At 54.5% G+C, this 17,212-nt stretch overlaps 2 protein-coding genes across 5 annotated transcripts in view; one reads left to right on the plus strand and one right to left on the minus strand.

Annotated features, from left to right (window-relative positions):
* Positions 1-8,720: 8,720 nt before the first annotated feature.
* GJD3 (gap junction protein delta 3) lies at positions 8,721-11,227 on the plus strand. Its single transcript, XM_045781725.2, has one exon. It carries the CDS (start codon positions 8,721-8,723, stop codon positions 9,576-9,578), a length of 858 nt encoding a protein of 285 aa, XP_045637681.1. The 3' UTR covers positions 9,579-11,227.
* A 4,088-nt stretch (positions 11,228-15,315) lies between these two features.
* RARA (retinoic acid receptor alpha) overlaps positions 15,316-17,212 on the minus strand; it is a 43,213-nt gene continuing 41,316 nt past the window's right edge. For all 4 annotated transcript variants that reach the window (XM_045781731.2, XM_045781730.2, XM_045781733.2 and 1 more), the window contains 2 exons: positions 16,667-16,825; positions 15,316-16,079 (listed from right to left, as the gene is read on the minus strand). In XM_045781731.2, coding sequence (XP_045637687.1) covers positions 15,862-16,079; positions 16,667-16,825 — 377 coding nt within the window. In that variant the 3' untranslated portion in view covers positions 15,316-15,861. The remainder of the gene's footprint in view (positions 16,080-16,666; positions 16,826-17,212) is intronic.

A 17,212-nucleotide genomic window follows, 5' to 3' on the forward strand; every position in this document is an offset into this window, starting at 1 on the left:
GTTAAGCGTCTGCCTTTGGCTTAGGGCGTGATCCCAGCGTTCTGGGATCGAGCCCCATGTCAGGCTCCTCCGCTGGGAGCCTGCTTCTTCCTCTCCCACTCTCCCTGCTTGTGTTCCCTCTCTCGCTGGCTGTCTCTCTCTGTCAAATAAATAAATAAAATCTTTAAAAAAAAAAAATGTACCAAAAGAAAAGTAATTTTGAGTTACAGAGGGATATCCTAAACCTGGCCCCAAGGGTTGATGAAGATCTGGGAAAATGAGCCCTTTCATCAGAATCTGGGCCAAAAGGTCAAACTCTGTCCTAGCAATTCTCACTTTACGAAATGTAGTTCAAGAGAAAAATTGCAACATGGGGCGCGTGGGTGGTTCAGTCGGTTAAGCAACTGACTTTTTTTTTTTTTTTAAGATTTTATTTATTTATTTATTTGACAGAGGCAGCCAGCGAGAGAGGGAACACAAGCAGGGGGAGTGGGAGAGGAAGAAGCAGGCTCCCAGCGGGGGAGCCTGACGTGGGGCTCGATCCCATAACATCGGGACCACGCCCTGAGCCGAAGGCAGACGCTTAAGGACTGCGCCACCCAGGCGCCCCAAGCAACTGACTCTCGATTTCACCTCAGGTCATGAGATTGAGCCCCACGTCAGACTCTGCACCGTGTGTGGAGCCTGCTCAAGATTCTGTCTCCCTCTCCCTCTGCACCCCCACATTCTCTCCCTCTTTCTCAAAAAATTTTAAAAAAAAGACAAGAATTGGGACATGTGTAAAAAGTCGCGTAAACGCGCAGAAACAGGAAATCTCAATATCCTAGTCACATAATTTTGCAAAATGCTACCATTAGGGGAGAGTGGGGCAAAGTACACAAGGGATCTCTTGTTTCTCCAAACTACATGTAAGGGGCGCCTGGGTGGCTCAGGTGGTTGAGCGTCTGCCCTCACCGTTCAGATCGTGATCCCAGTCCTGGGATCAAGCCCTTCATGGGGCTCCATGCTTGGCAGGGAGGCTGCCTCTCCCCCAGCTCATGCTCCCTCGTTCTCTTTCTGTCTCTCTCAATAAATAAAATCTTAAAAAAAAAAAAAAAAAAAAAAAACCCTACATGTAAATCTACAATTATCTCAAAAAAAAAGTCACATGCAAAGATGCTTAATGAAGTTTCTAATAAAATTGAAAGTAATCTAAGTGTCCAACAAGAAAGCTCAAACAGTTTAAACAAATTATGGTACAATGAGGAATACCAGGTACTCCTTAAGAATGATCATGTATATTATTGATTGACATGAAAAGATACCCAGGACCTTACTGAGTGAAGAAAGCAGGCTGCAAATCAGAGGTGAAGTCCCTGTCTGGTAAGTACTCATTTGTTGATAGAAGGAAAGCATATAAACCCTCTTTAGAAAGGAAAAAGTCCGAAACATTTACCTTTTAAAAGTAGAAGTTTGCTCCTGATCAGTAAAGCACTTGCTAACTAAGACTCCAACTGAATACATCTCTTGACTTCATTCCTTAAGCCAATTGACATTCTAGAAGATAAAAGTTCTAGTGCTCGGAGCGCCTGGGTGGCACTGCGGTTAAGCTTCTGCCTTGGGCTCAGGGCGTGATCCCGGCGTTATGGGATCGAGCCCCACGTCAGGCTCCTCCGCTATGAGTCTGCTTCTTCCTCTCCCACTCCCCCTGTTTGTGTTCCCTCTCTCGCTGGCTGTCTCTATCTCTGTCAAATAAATAAATAAATTCTTTAAAAAAAAAAAAGTTCTAGTGCTAATAAACCTAGTTATGTACATTTAGACCTTTTCTAGAATAGTTATTTCCTACACATGAAACGTTGCTTAAATACATATTACATCAATTAGAATTACAAAAGAATAGTTATTGAGAAAATAAGGGATTCAAAACTGGCATCCGTTGATAAATTATACAATAAGCTTACTAAGCCTTTTTGTTCTTTTAAAACATTGCATCCCACTGTTCCTGCTGCAAGGAAATTTTTTAAGTGATTTCTGGCCATTTTTTCCTAAAACCCAAAGAAAAACATTTTTTAATTCATTAACTTTGGCTTCTAGAGTGAAGGATGTCTGTTCTGACCTGCCCAGTGTCCCTTTCCTCAGTAACTCCACTTCTGGAAAATTATTCTGAAGTCCAAGAAACCAAAAAGTTTGTGTCCAAAAGCATTCATTATAGCATTATTTACACTGGTGAAAAACTGGGAACAGAATAAGTGTACTACAATGGAAGAACTGGTTAAATTGGTACACCCTTACCATGTATTACAGAGTCATTAAAAGTCATTTTTCCAGAACATTTAACAACAGGAAAGTTGTGTTAGGTAGTGGGGAGGAAACGATACCAAAACTATCCTGTGTAATGTATCAGAACTCATTAAATTATATTATAAAATGGTGCATTTTACTGTGTAGAAATACTGCAGTAAAAAGCTAACTTTTAGGAGCACTTGGGTGGCTCAATCAGTTAAACATCTGCCTTCGGCTCAGGTCATGATCCCAGGGGCCTGGATTGAGCCCGCATCCGCCTCCCTGCTCAGTGGGGAGTCTGCTTCTCCCTCTCCCTCTGCTCCTCCCCCTGCTTGGCTCACACATGCTCACTCTCTCTCTTTCGCTCTCTCTCTCTCATGAATAAAATCTTTAAAAAATAATAAATTTTGGGGCGCCTGGGTGGCACAGCGGTTAAGCGTCTGCCTTCAGCTCAGGGCGTGATCCCAGCAATCTGGGATCGAGCCCCACATCAGGCTCCTCTGCTATGAGCCTGCTTCTTCCTCTCCCACTCCCCCTGCTTGTGTTCCCTCTCTCGCTGGCTGTCTCTATCTCTGTCGAATAAATAAATAAAATCTTTAATAATAATAATAATAATAACAATAATAAATTTTAAAAAGCTAACTTTTAGACAGTGTGAGGCTCACATATAAACCAATGCTCTTCAAACTTGTACTTACAAATCCATTAGGGGTCTTGTTGAACGGCAGATTCTGATTCAGTAGGTCTGCATGGGGTCTGAAGTGGCATTATTAACAATTTCCCAAGTGACATCCCTGCTGCTGTTTGGAGACCCAACTTGGAAAAGCAAAGGTGTAAACTGCATACCAGTGCTTCTCTATGTATGGTCCCCAGACCAGCAGTATTAGCACGACCAGAGAGCTTGTTAGAAATTCAAATGATCAGGCCCACTCCAGAACGGGGTAACTTAAAAGCACCTGTTTTAAGAAGTGCTCCAGTTAGGGGCACCTGGGTTGTTAAGTCTGACTCCTGCTCTCAGCTCAGGTCTTGATCTCAGGGTTGTGAGTTCAAGCCCCATGTTTGGCTCCATGGGGGCGGGGGGCGGGGGAAGAAGAAGAAGAAGAAGAAGAAGAAGAAGAAGAAGAAGAAGAAGAAGAAGAAGAAGAAGAAGAAGAAGAAGAAGAAGAAGAAGAAGAAGAAGGAGAAGGAGAAGGAGAAGGAGAAGGAGAAGGAGAAGGAGAAGGAGAAGGAGAAGGAGAAGGAGGAGGAGAAGAAGAAGAAGAAGAAGAAGAAGAAGAAGAAGAAGAAGAAGAAGAAGAAGAAGAAGAAGAAGAAGAAGAAGAAGAAGAAGGAAGAAGAAGAAGAAAGAAGAAGAAGAAGAAGAAGAAGAAGAAGAAGAAGAAGAAGAAGAAGAAGAAAAGAAGAAAAGAAGAAGAAGAAGAAGAAGAAGAAGAAGAAGAAGAAGAAGAGAGAAGAAAGAAGAAGGAGAAGAAGAAAGAGGAGGAGGAGGAAGAAAGAAAGAAAAAGAGAAAGAAAGAAAGAAAGAAAGAAAGAAAGAAAGAAAGAAAGAAAGAAAGAAAGAAAGGAAAAGAAGGAAGGAAGGAAGGAAGGAAGGAAGGAAAGAAAGAAAGAAAGAAAGAAAGAAAGAAAGAAAGAAAGAAAAGAGAAAAGAAAAAAGCACTCCAGTTAATTCTGATGCAAGCTGAAGTTCCAGACCAATGCTATGTGCATTGAAAGGCCAACTGCAGTTGCAGCAAAATGTCCTCTGCTTTTCTTTGGATAATGAGATTTGGGTGATTTTTGTTTTCTTCTTTGCATCTTCCTATAGTTTACAAAAATAGTAAATGTTACATGTCTACTTTCCAAATGAAAATAACCATAATTTTTTCAGGTTATAAAAGTAATATGTGGGTTCCAGTTCTACTACGATGCTGAACTTGAACCACTCCAGGAATCACTCTCAGGTGTCTTTCACTCAGCTGCAGCACCCTTGCAAATCTGAGGAGGATGTGATGGTTAATTGTATGTGTCAATTTGACTGGGTTAAGGGATGCCCAGATAGCTGAGTGTGTCTCTTAGGGCGTCGTCTCCAGAAGAAACTAGCATTTGAATCAGCAGACTGAGTAAAGATCACCTTCACCAATGTGGGTGGGCATCACCCAAACCACTGAGAACCTGACTAGAACTATTCCGCTGGTGGGGGCAGACTTGGGGGAACTGAGTTTCCCTGAATCCCACCTCAGCGGAGAGGGCCAATAACAGGAGCAGATCTGTGACAGTGAGGGTGAAATTCCGCTTTCTGGCGTGTAAGGCCACCCGGGGGGGGGGGGGGGACTAAAAAAGACTACATTTCCCAGCCTTCCTTGCGGAAGGTCATCCTGGCCAATGATACCGAAGCAGCCGGTCACGTGGTAGCTTCGGGACTTTCTCAGAGCGACGTCCTTGCACTTACTTCTCCCGCCTTCATCCCTTCTTCCATGTGCTGCCTGGGATCGGGCTGACGGGATGGAGGAGAACGTGGTCCCCACCCCGGGCGGGGTTGGAAGGAGCCTGCAGCCCTAAGTACTTTGGAGAACAGAGCCGCCCCGCCACCGGTGAACAGCCCATCGCGCTCCTCCTTTCATATGAGAGGGAAACAAGCTTCTCTTGTTTGAGCCACTGTTAGTAGTTTTGCTGTTACAGCCAAACCTAATCTTAAATAATTATACAGCCAAGGGAGGAGGTAGCGGGTTAGCGGGTCCCCGTGGGTGAGAAAAGCGCAGAGCCGGAGGGATGTATTGGGAGCCGCAGACTGAAGGCCGGGGGAGAAGAGAGAGGAGCGGGGGCCACCTGTGAACAGAAGGTCTTCTGTCCGGAGGATTTTCAGGCCGGGAAAGGGTTTGAAGGGTCAGACACTATGCAGCAGAAGGGGTGGGGGGTGGTAGGGAGGTGCTGCAGAGTAACCAGAACCCAGCGCCCCCGCCCTCCGAGGCCCGCACTTTTCCCACGCAGGCCGAGAGGGAAGGAAGCGGAGGGAGGAATTTTACCATTAACGCGTTTTGGCGTTTTCATTTCTACCCAGGACTGGACATTCTGATTACTGGTCTGAGACTAAATCGGCCACTTAAGTGATCACAAACTTTAGAGGAGATCCGAGTGAGCAACTGAGGCAGGCGACACACAGTCTTGGGGCTCAGATGGTCTGCCCCCGCCTTCATTCATCCACTGACAGATAATTACCGAGCATCTACCAGGTGCAGGAACTGTTCTAGGTGCTGACACAGGACAGTGAACAAAGCCCCAGAGGCCCTGCCCTCAGGGAGCCGACATGCTCCTGGAGGAGATGGGTGCCACGCAGGATAAAAAATGAAAATTAAAAAATACCAAGTATGTTAAGTAGTGATCAGTGCAAAGAAAATAGAGCTGAGAAAGGAGACAGGAAGTAGGGGGTTAATTCCAGGGAGGGCCGCTAGGGAAAGCCTCACTAAAAGGCAACATCTCTGTAAAGACTAAAAATTGTTAGAGGGGTACAGGGAAGAGAAAATACAGTCGTGTCTTGATGATGTCACTTACTGGGTACAACCGCGCCACGCCGGCATGCGTGTGTCCATGTGTGACAGAATGGGAATTGGCACCACAGCCCCACAGATTAGGGTGAAGTGTCTGGGACAGAGACTGACTGTGAGCCTGTGCACGATGGGCCTCTCAGCCCAGCTCCAGATCTTAAGTATGGCCAAGAATGGGGCCATGTGTCACCAGCCCTGGGCAGCATCAGTGACACCTCCTCTCAGGCTGAACAGCGCTATCTGGGAAGGAGGCTGGGCCCAGAGATTGTAGATTCTCCTGTGTCTGGCCCTGTGGCATCAGGGGCTGGGGACAGCACAGCGGGACCATGCTCCTGCCCCACCCGAGCCCACCGCCTCTGCCATTTTCCGCTCCTGACAGGCAGACGGCCTGATGGGGTTTTTCCAGGCTGGGCCAGTGGCCTGACCCAGCAGGGGCCATGAGGACAGGGCAGGGACCATTCCTGGACAGTCCCTGAGCCCCCATGGCTGGGACTGGGGGTTGGGGGTCGGGGAGCAGCTTTGCCAGGAGCAGGCAGAGGTCAGGGCTGGGAAAGTCAGCCATGCCCCCACCCCACATCCTGTTTTTGGAATGTGGGCCCCCAGCATGTGCTTTCCTTTGGACTTTGTCCAAGGCAGTGTCTCCCCACCCAGGCCCACTCCCAAGGGAGCTCTGCAGGACAGTGGGGAGAGTTCCCCGGCACATCCATCATTAACCAAGGGTTTTTCCAGGCTGGGCTGGGCCCCTGAGCCGGTGTGGGTGAAGGGCACATTTCCCACCCCTTCCTGAAATCAGGCCAGGGGGTCCCTGTCAACACATGGAAAATTATACAGGCCCCCATGGCTGAAGGGAAGAGGAAATGTCAGGAGGAGGAAAGTCTTGGCCTCCCCACTCAGAGCTGGGCAGGCATGGTCCACTTCCAGAGTCTGGACCCACCAGACCCAACAAAAGCCTAGGGGATTGTCAGGCCCTGGGAAACCCAAGCAGGAGAGAGGGAGGCCAGTTCCATGATGGGCTTAAGCACATGGGCTCCCAGCCAGTCAGGCCAGGCATAAGACACAGACCAGCTATTTACGTGCTGTGTGACTGTGGGCAAGTGGCTTAGACCCTCCAAGTCTTAGCTTCCCTCCTGCCGGGGTCGTCAAGAGGATTAAATGCGCTAATTTGTGTGATGGGCTCAGGGCAGGGCCTGGTCGAGAGCAGGTGCACAGGTGGAGGAGAATGGCGTGCATGTTGGACAGATTCCTAGAAAGGCCCACAGGGGACGAACAAAATGTCTCAACCTGGGGGTGTCCCCTTCCTGGCCACTCAGGTCACCATGAATCATCCTAACTCTTCCCCTAAGGGACAGCGTCTCCTGCCACCTAGAGTCATCGAACGTGATTCAGAGCCTTCTAGAAGTCTATTTATGTTTCCCATTATAAAATAACACGCTTATTATAATAAATCTGGAAATTATAGAAAAGCAGAAAGAAAGCAAAAGGTTTTATTTAACCACCAATACTGACCACTCTTGATGCTTTAATGGTTTCCATATGGGATTTTTTTTTTCCTGGGCACAGGTTTTCTTTATTCTCTGTAATATGATTGGGACCTTAGCTTTAAGACATAGAGCTGGAAGGAAACTTGGGGGTCAGGTGGCCCAGCATCCTCAGTTGACAAGCCAGGAGACTGGCCCAGAAGAGCTCCAAGGCCAGTAGTGACAGAGCTGCTGCCCCCAACTCAGCACCAAACCTGTCTCCAGCCTTGAAGGTGACAGTTGACAGTGGATCTAGGCTTTCCAGTTTGAGGGAGTCTATTCCATGGGCTTCCATAACCCCCCCCCCAAGGCGGTTGGTTCTGGTTAACCCCTCCCCCATTCCCAGAAGGAGACACAGCAATGGGATGGGAGTGGGAGTAGGTTAGGGAGAAAGGGAGGGCTGGCAAAGCCCAGCAAGGGGTATGGCCCTGTGTCTGTTCCCAAGGGTGGAGCCAGCCAACAGGGTCACCCTGTCCCTTTAAGAGAAGGGGGAGAGCAAGCCCCTCTCAGCCGTTCTGTCCTGTCATCTGTCCTGGCCAAATCCAAAAGGGAAAAATGAAAGAGGGCCTAGGAGGAACAAGTCCCAGCCATCTCCCAGGATCCCTCCCTCAGCTCTAACACCTCAGCTCCAGCTAAAGGGTGAGTGGGGTCCGGCGACAGTCTGGGGGCGCCAGGGGGCTGTGGGACCTGTGCGAATGTGTGCATGTTGGGGGAGGTTCTCAGGAGATGTGGGAGGCTGGAAGTTGAGGGACACCAGGGAGGAGATGGGAGAGGGCTGCGCCCCTATTCCTGCCACTCTGCGCTGGGATGGGAGGAGACATCTAGAACAAAGGATAGAGTTAAGGAAGTGGGACTACTTTTGCGTCCACTCCCCCCACCCCAATTCTGAGAGGAGTTCACTGCAATAAGAAGGGCAAGAGAAACAGAAACGGTGGGCAGAGGAAGGAGGTGAGGTCCCTCCGGGTCTGCTGGCTCCCACCCCTCCCAGGGGTACCGAGTTGGCTCTGGAGTCCTGGGTTGGAGGCACCATGGTCGCCCGTGGAAAGCATCCTTGAGCACACAAGGGTACCCCTGGGTTTCTGCTTCTACAATGCCGTCGGTGGCTGCCCGTCCCGATGTCCAAGTTCACTCCCTACTGATGTGGACTCTGGAGGAGCAAGCGGTCCAACCAAGCAAGCCCGTGGGGGTCTGGCTAGAGCACCAGGGTGGGGCTCCTCCCCGGCGCCCGTCAGTCCCACGGAGAAGGGCACCCACAGCGGAGGAGCTCCTAACACCGCCTGCCCCCCACCCCCGGCTGACTCCCTAGTTCCCACAAAATCCCAGCTAACCCCAGGCCTCACCCCAAAGTTGGAGGAGGGAGAGCCGACCTCAGCCCGCGGGCGGGGGGGGAGGGGTCGCGGCCGGCGCCGGCCTCTGACGCCCGCCCGTCCGCAGCGCCATGGGGGAGTGGGCGTTCCTGGGCTCGCTGCTGGACGCCGTGCAGCTGCAGTCGCCGCTCGTGGGCCGCCTGTGGCTGGTGCTCATGCTGATCTTCCGCATCCTGGTGCTGGCCACGGTGGGCGGCGCCGTGTTCGAGGACGAGCAGGAGGAGTTCGTGTGCAACACGCTGCAGCCCGGCTGCCGCCAGACGTGCTACGACCGCGCCTTCCCGGTCTCCCACTACCGCTTCTGGCTCTTCCACATCCTGCTGCTCTCGGCGCCGCCCGTGCTCTTCGTCATCTACTCGGTGCACCGCGCCGGCAAGGAGGCGGGCGGCGCGGACGCGGGCCCCGGGCCGCCCCCGCGCCGCCGCTGCTACCTGCTGAGCGTGGCGCTGCGCCTGCTGGCGGAGCTGGCCTTCCTGGCGGGCCAGGCGCTGCTCTACGGCTTCCGCGTGGCCCCGCACTTCGCGTGCGCCGGGCCTCCGTGCCCGCACACCGTGGACTGCTTCGTGAGCCGGCCCACCGAGAAGACGGTCTTCGTGCTCTTCTACTTCGCCGTGGGGCTGCTGTCGGCGCTGCTCAGCGTGGCCGAGCTGGGCCACCTGCTCTGCAAGGGCCGCCCGCGCGCCGGGCGCGGTCGCCAGGGGGCCGAGCGCGACGGCCGCCGCCACCGCGCGCACGAGGAGGCGCAGCAGCTGCTCCCGCCGCCCCCGCCGCCCCCGCCGCCGCCGCCGGTCCCTCCCTCCCGGCGCCCGCGCCCGGACCCCTGCGGCCCGCCCGCCTACGCGCACCCGGCCCCCGCCGGCGACAGCGAAGGCGGCAGCGGCCGCAGCAAGGCGTCCCTGGCCACCGTGCGCCAGGACCTGGCCATCTAGAGGCGGGCAGCAGGTGCTTCCGCGAAGACTGTCCCCGGGACCCTGCGCGAGCACTTCCCAGGTGCTCTCGGTGGAGTGGGGGCCGGGGGATGAACGGAGGCGGGTCCTGCTGCCCTCCCTGATCCAGGCGGCCCGGGACTGAGAGAAAGCGCGCAAGAGGACATAGAGAGGAAACTGGAGGTTCGGGCGGTGCCCAGAAAAACGAACCATGGTACCAGCTTCCCGCGGGCCTCTCCTTGTTCAGACAGAGGTGTGGCCCCTGTGCGGGCTCCCTATGTGTGTGCACACATGTACACATTTGGACTGTGAGCTGCGTGTGTGCGAGCATGCGTATACCCCGTGTGAGCTGTGTGTGTGCGTGTGTGTAGGCACAGGGGCATCCTGTGTGGGCTCGCTGTGTGTGCATGGGCAGCCCTGTGTGGGTTCTGTGTGTGTGCATGACTGCGCGCGCGCGCTCGCGTGTGTGTGTGTGTGTGTGTGTGTGTGTGTGAGAGAGAGAGAGAGAGAGAGAGAGAGGGCGAGAGCGCGCTGATACGGTGCCAGCAACAGCCACGATGGCTCCCTCCGCACCTGCAGGGGCATTGCCTGAAGCTCTCCCCTCTCAATGGAGCCCACGCAGGGAGGAGAGAGGTGCCCCTTCACCCTGGGCAGGCCTCTGTGTGGTAGGGCTTGTGGGCACCATCCACACCCTGGACTGTGTGGCCTGGGCAAGGTGGCCAAGCCCTCCCTTTGTTGGAAGTAGACTGGGGGTGGGCAGTAGGGTCAGAAGGCAAGACTCTTTCCCAGCTTCACCCCCTCACCCTGCTGCTGTTCCCCAAGACCTGCCTGATTTTCTCCTAGTCCTCCTGCTTGCGCCCTGGGGGGCTCCCTGTCATCAGGGTAAGTCACACCGTTGTTGAGGCTTCCGAAGTCCCGCCCTGTCCTCTCCTGCCCCAGCCCCATGGCACGGGCTTCCTATGGTTTCTGTGCTCCAAACCGTACTGAGTTTTCTCTTCTTGCCAGGCACAGTGACCCATCTCCTTCCAGGTGTTTGAACATGCTGTTTCTTGGCCTGGGCCAGCCTGCCTCGCCGCAGCACCTCTTCCCCACCCCAGCTAATTCCTACCTACCTTCTGGTCTCATTTGGGAAGAAATAGATGCCTTCCCTCAGAGCCCCCACCCCCAAGTCGGAGCGAGATGTCCCCGAGGCACCCGTGCGTCCCCAGGCAGAGCGCGCCTGCTGGAGCCATTGCTTTGCTCCACACTGGCCCAGAGTACATGCTTCGTAAATTTGCGTTCTCAGGGAACTGGAGGTGCCCCCAAGGCCCGGGGGCTTATCCACACTCGTGGTGTGCTGCATTTCTCTGACGACAGTTATGTGTGCAAAGCCTGGACCTCCAACAAACTCACATGTGGCTATCCAGCTGTTTTCCAGATGTATTCATTCAAGAAAAATTTGTTGAGCACATACTATATGCCAGGCAATGCTCAAGATCAGCACTGTTCAATAGAAATAGGATGTGAGCCACATGTGTAATTTTAAATTTCCCATTAGCCACATTAAAAAGTAACAGGAAGCAGATGAAATTAATTTTAATAACATATTTTCTTTAACCCACTGTATCCAAAATGTTATTTCAACACATCATCGATATTTTAAAAAAATATTAAAGAAATATTTATTCTTTCTTTGCACTAAGTCTTTGAAATCTGGTGTGTATTTTATGCTTAGAACATATCTCAATTTGGACCAGCCACATTTTTTTTTAAGATTTTATTTATCTGTTTGAGAGATTGAGACAGAGAGAGCGACAGAGAGCACCAGCAGGGAGGAGAGGGAGCACATTCACTGCTCAGTGGGACTCGATCCCAGAACCGACTGAGCCACCCAGGCACCCCTGGACCAGCCACGTTTTTAAGACTCAGTCACCACATGTGACTAATGACTGCTGTATTGAACAGAGCAGACCCAGATGTTGGGCTCCAGTGGTGAACAAAACCTACTTTCTGCAAAGCTTACATTCTGGTGGGAAGGCAGGCAATAGACTTTACCGCCAGGTGTTGGTCAGAATAGGGCGAGACAGTCACTATCCCTGAGGAGTGACATTGGAACGGAGCGTAGCAAAGAGCTAGCCATGAAGCTGGCTCCAGGAAGAGCATTCTCGGTGGAGGGAATGGCAAGTGCAAAGGCCCTGAGGCAGGAATATGTTGGGGGTGTTTGAGGCCAGCAAGGAGGCCCATGTGGCTCGAGTGGAGTAAGGGATGGGAGGGGGTCACCAGACCCTCAAATGCAACCCCAACTGCCTTAGTTCCCCTCTCAACGCTTCTGTCCCCATCCACCCAGGCCACCTCCACCCACTGCCGCCAAAGCCTGTCTCTGCCTACCTCCCATGTCCTGTCAATCACCTGGTCCTCCCATTGTGCTGCCTAAGCATTTCCTCCCCTTACACACTCTCACGCCTTCGGGGGCTGCCCAGGGTCAGCCCTGTCACCAGTGGCCTGGTGTGCTCCCACAGCCTCTGCTCTGCTCCCTTCAATTCCAATCCCAACAGCTCGCTGGCTGGCTTGAAATCCTTCACTCCCATCGCCCTCAGGGTCAAGTCCAGCTCCTGACCCAGCCCTGGCCTGAGCCCATCCCAGCCTCTCCAACTTCCTTCTTCCAGCATCCCAACCAAGATGCTTAAAGCACAGAGTTGCTGACAGTTGCGGGTCACATGAAGCTATTTATCACCTGTGGCTAACTCTTCCCCTTAGGCTTTCAGCTGGGAGGGGGCACCTCTTCCAGGAAGCCTTCTGAAACTTGCCCCAGGCCTGGTTAAATGCCTTGAGCTGCCATAGGCTCCAGACTTAGTCACTGCCTTCCCCAGTTTGTACCCCAGCCACCATCCTTGGGTCAGTCTCCCCTGTGGAGGAGGGGGCCGGACCCAGTGCAAAGCACCTGTCAGAGCTCAGTGATCAGACAGACTCCACAGCGGGGTTCTCAACTGGGCCGTTCTGCCCCCCGGGAACCCTTGGCAATGTCTGCAGACATATTAGGTTGTCAGAGCTGGGGGGAAGGTGCAACTAGCATCCAGTGGGCAGACACCCAGAATGCTGCTAAAACACCCCGCAGTGCACAGGACAGCCCCCCCCCCCCCCCAGAATCCCTGGGCCCAGAATGTCACTTGTGCGGTGGTTGAGAAAGTGCTCAGCAACGATAAACTGTGTGAGCCACTGAGGGCAACCTCAAGCCCCAGGGTCAAAGGTACTACCCGGGGCGGGGGGGCACTCTGTAAATGTGGGGCTGCTGCTCTAGTCGCCACGATGAGGGCGACCCTCTTGGCATTTGGTAGGCCGGGGCTAGAAAAGCCAAGATGCCCTCCTGCAATACAGAATTATCACGAGTGGGGGCGCCCGTGGCTCAGTCGGAGGAGCCAGCGACGCTTGATCTTGGGGTCGTGAGTTGGAGCTCCAAGGCGCGTACAGAGCTTACTTAAAAAAAAAAAAAAAAGAATTGTCACACATGACTTTAGAATGTCCCGCTGGACAGTCACACGGTGAAAAACCTCTCCATAATGACCTGAGCCCAAAACCTGATTCTGTTCTACGTGTAAAACATTAGGGTTTTGTTTGGGGATTGGGGGGGGGGGGGGACATGGTTTTATTATACATTGTCAGCTTTTATTTCAACATTCACCTATATTCCTTAAGTTTCCTGGGCTTCCTGTACAGAATGGCTTCCAACCTTCTCACTTCTTTTAAATCCCAATGTATTAAATTAAAAAGTAGAAGCAATCACAGGATGATGTCCTATCCGCCATGCAGTCGTGTGCATTAGCACCCTGAAATTCATAGTCCTTTCCCTTTATTTCTCCTTTACGCTACAGTCTGAGAGTGATTTCTGTAAAGCACCCGGGTAGGTATGTTATGTTAAATTTCTGTCAAATACATAAAGAAAATGTTAGAAAAAAAATTACTGGAGGAAGAGAACCCCTGTCCCCACACGCACGCGGGCCAGAAGGCGAGATACGTGAGGAGCTGCCGCCACCTGGTGGCTGAAGTGGAAATGGCAGGCAGACCCCTGTGGAAGGAGCTCTTCCTGCCCAGGCGCCCTGCTAACCCACCCCAGACACAGCCTCCACCGCCACCTCCCTGGAGCCCTCAGACCTCAGTGCTTGACGCTCCCTCGGGGGCATCAGGGTTCCAGGAAAAAACTTCTGGCTGAGAGGTGGGAGCCCTGAGTACTGGGCCCCCGCATCTGCAACGATTTCGCTGTGTGACCCTGGGCAAGGGCACTGCCTTCTCTGGGCCTTGATGTGTAGTGTGAAGGGTGGGCAGAATTGGTGTCACCACAGGCCTGCCACAGTTGATCCTCTCAACCAGGAGCAACCAAGTTCCCTTGCAACTTGTCCTCTGTACCTTCTGCCCACAGAGTGACCTTAGGGGTAGGCAGGGGAGGGCAGGACAGTCCTTGGAGGCGCAGGGATGGATGGGGTGGCCTTCTAAGCTGCCGTCCCAGTCCTATGTTCTTGTAGGTTGCCAAGGGCTCCTGACCTGGGTACCCGTGCCACCTGCCACTCCTGAAGGTCAAGTCCAGACTAGAACTCCTCTGCCACTTAGTGACCCCCCAGACCCAACCTCTGGCTTCCAAGGGCTCAGGACTCTCTGAAGGCAGAGGCTGGCTTCCTCCCTCAGACCAGGGAACTCCCTGAAGGTGGGAACCTTTCTCCTCTCCCCTCCCCACCTCCAGACTGGAGCTCCCAGACACGGGCCATGTAGACCCCTAGACAGAGGGCTTCCCAAGGGCAGGCCTACCTTGTTTCACCGAAGACCCCAGCGCCACAAGGTAGGCCCCAAAGGCAGCTGGGTCCCCAGTGCTCATACCTGACCCCCCATCCCCAGCTCCCTGCCCACACAGCGGGAGAAGGCAGCAAGGCAGTGAGGCTCTGAGGCGCGTGTAGAATAAATAGAACTTTATTCTTTATCCAGTAGATCTCAGTGGAAAGTCCAACAGTAACAGGTGCACCAGCGGGCTCTGGGGGGATGAGACCCCAACCCCGGGGCAAGGAGGGCAGGGCAGAACCAGCTCCCCCAGCCTGGGGGTGCAGGGGGTGAGGCGAGGGAACCCCCTGTAGGCCCGTCCTGCGGGGCAAGGAGGGGGCACGGGGATGGGGTGGGGAGCAGGGGGCAGGCCAGGGAAACGGAGGAACTCAGGCCAAGTGTGTCTGTTGGCCCATCGGTCCACTCTGTGTGTGTGTGTGTGTGTGTGTGTGTGTGTGTGTGTGCCCGTGTGTGTGTGTGTGTGTGTCTGGGGGCCCTGTGGGCAGTGCTGGTGGCTGTGAGGCTGGGGGACAGGGGCAGCTCGAACTCCTGGGCCAGCCCCTTCACAGTGGGGGCTTAGACGATCTCAGCCCTGCGGGAGCGGCATGCCGAGGCCACAGGGCTGAGAAACATACACGAGCACGTTCTGAGGGCCCCCCCTTGCTTTGCCCCCTGCCCTCGCATGGTGGGCCCCCTCCTTCTGGGGGCTGCCTGAAACCGTCCACGCCCAGTGGTTAGGCAGAGGGAGAAGGGGAGGACAGACCTCAGAAAATTAGTACTTCACAGTTTTAAAGAGAAAACTGAGGAGAAAAAGGCTGGGGAGGAGGGCTAGGGGGTGCAGGGACATGGAGAGAGAGTGGGAGCCCCTTCTGAGCCGCTCCCCTCCCCCAAGACCCACCCCCCTCCAGCTCTGGATCCAGCTCCCCCCAATACACAGCACAGATTCCTTCAGTATAAATGTGCTTAAAATGAAAATTCTTATTAAAAAAATCAAAACCAAAAAAAAATTAAAATAAAAACAAAACCAGCGAGAATTAATACCTGGGGGTTGGTATGGCAGGGTATGTACAGGGGGAACCCCCCACCCCTGGCCCACCCCCTCTGTCACCAACCGAGGCAGGGGGGGTTTCCCGACAGGGGGGCAATGGCTTGCGGGTTCTGAGTATGGGGGAGCCAGGTCCTGGCATTTGCTGGTGATGAAGATGTGGCGAGGGGGGCAGAGGGCTGTCTTGATGAACGCAAGGCCCCCAGGCTCCGTCCTGAGGCCCAGGACCAGGGGTCCTCACTCAGTTCACGACATTGCCCCTGCCGTCCGCCCAGGCTGCAGGAGAGGCAGTCCGTCCTGCCTGGGCCTCCCTCTGAAGAGTCGCCGCCTCCGCCCTCCTGTCCCCAAGGAAAGGGAGGACAGGCAGGGGGGTAGGGCCGGTGGGGGTCGCATGGTTGGTAGAAAGGCAGAGAAAAGCCAGGGCGTGGGGTGAGGGCTGTGTCCACGGGGCACGGGCAGTCACGGGGAGTGGGTGGCCGGGCTGCTTCTGTTCGAGCTGGGGCTGAGGCTGGGGCTACAGCTGCCGGGCGGGGGGGCCAGGCCACCCCCATCCCGCCCCCCGCCCCCTGGCTGTCCGCTCAGAGTGTCCAGGCCCTCAGAGTTCTCCAGCATTTCCTGGATGAGAGGCGGCATGGAGCCCGGGATCTCCATCTTCAGCGTGATCACCCGCTCGGCCCCTGCAGAAGAGGGACGGCGGTCAGCACCCAGCCCCAGCCTCGCGAAGCCGCAGGAGGGAGGCCGCAGGGACTGGGCCTACCAATATGGGCATCCACGGTAGACGGAACTCGGGGCTCGTTCTCTGACATAAACCGGCTCTCTCAAGCCCCCAAGTCTAGGGGCAGCAGTGGTTCCAAACCCAAGCTCTGGGGTCAGAGTCCCCAGGGTTGTCCCGGGACTCTTCCTCTGTGTTGTGTGTCACGGATTCTCCTACTGACACCTCACAACTCTGTAAACACCACCGTGACCCCCCCCCTCAGAAGGGAAACGGAGGCTCAGGGCTGTTAAGTGACCAGCTCCACACACACCCACACGGTCTGGCTGCAGAGCCCTGCCCTCCACTACCAGGCAAAGGTGACAAGGCCACCTCAGCGCTCAGGGGCAGGAGGAGGGCACGGGCAAGTCCAGAGGAGTGGGGCACCGTCCTGGGCACGAAGACCCGGGGTGCGGGCTCCCACGTGCGGGCCTGACTCGGGACATGGGCAGGGGTCCCAGACCAGCTGCTGGGGCCCAGCTCCCGCGCGCACACACCGGGCACGAGCCTCACCCTTAGCGCTGATGCTTCGCAGGTCCGTGATCTTCATCAGCATCTTGGGGAACATGTGGGGGCGGCTGGGCCTCCGTTTCCGCACATAGACCTTCAGCGCCTCCAGCAGCGGCTCCTGAAGCATGTCGACCCTGTCTGGCTGCTCCAGGTCCTGCCGGTCTGAGCAAGCAGATGCCCCCTGAGCCACCGCCCTGAGCCACCGCCCGGGCCAAGCCAGGAACACAGCCGCGCTCCCAGTCTTGGCCACGGGGGGGCGCGCTTGCCCAGGCCACAGGCGGAGATCTCTGCTCCTGGGACCTCCGGACACCCGGGAAGGGGGTCTGCGTGCTGTGAGAAAGGCCCTAAGGGGCTCTTCAGTGTGAGCTGAGAGGAACTGGGGTGGGGGTCATCCGGGGCCCTGACAGCCCAGTTCATAGGGATGGGACCCCTGAACTCCGGCAGCGCCGTCCTCAAGCAAAGAGAGGACGCCCACTAGGTCTCACTCCCGCCCGTCAGGATAGACGCCAGCACAATGCGTCCCAACTCTTAACCACCAGATAGTAACAG

This window comes from Ursus americanus, chromosome 23 (assembly GCF_024610735.1).
Source record: "Ursus americanus isolate L20-20 chromosome 23, mUrsAme1.1.p, whole genome shotgun sequence".
Lineage (NCBI taxonomy): Eukaryota > Metazoa > Chordata > Mammalia > Carnivora > Ursidae > Ursus > Ursus americanus.

Coding starts and splice junctions, on each gene's coding strand:
- GJD3 (XM_045781725.2), top strand. CDS start 8,721: ATGGGGGAGTGGGCGTTCCTGGGCTCGCTGCTGGACGCCGTGCAGCTG.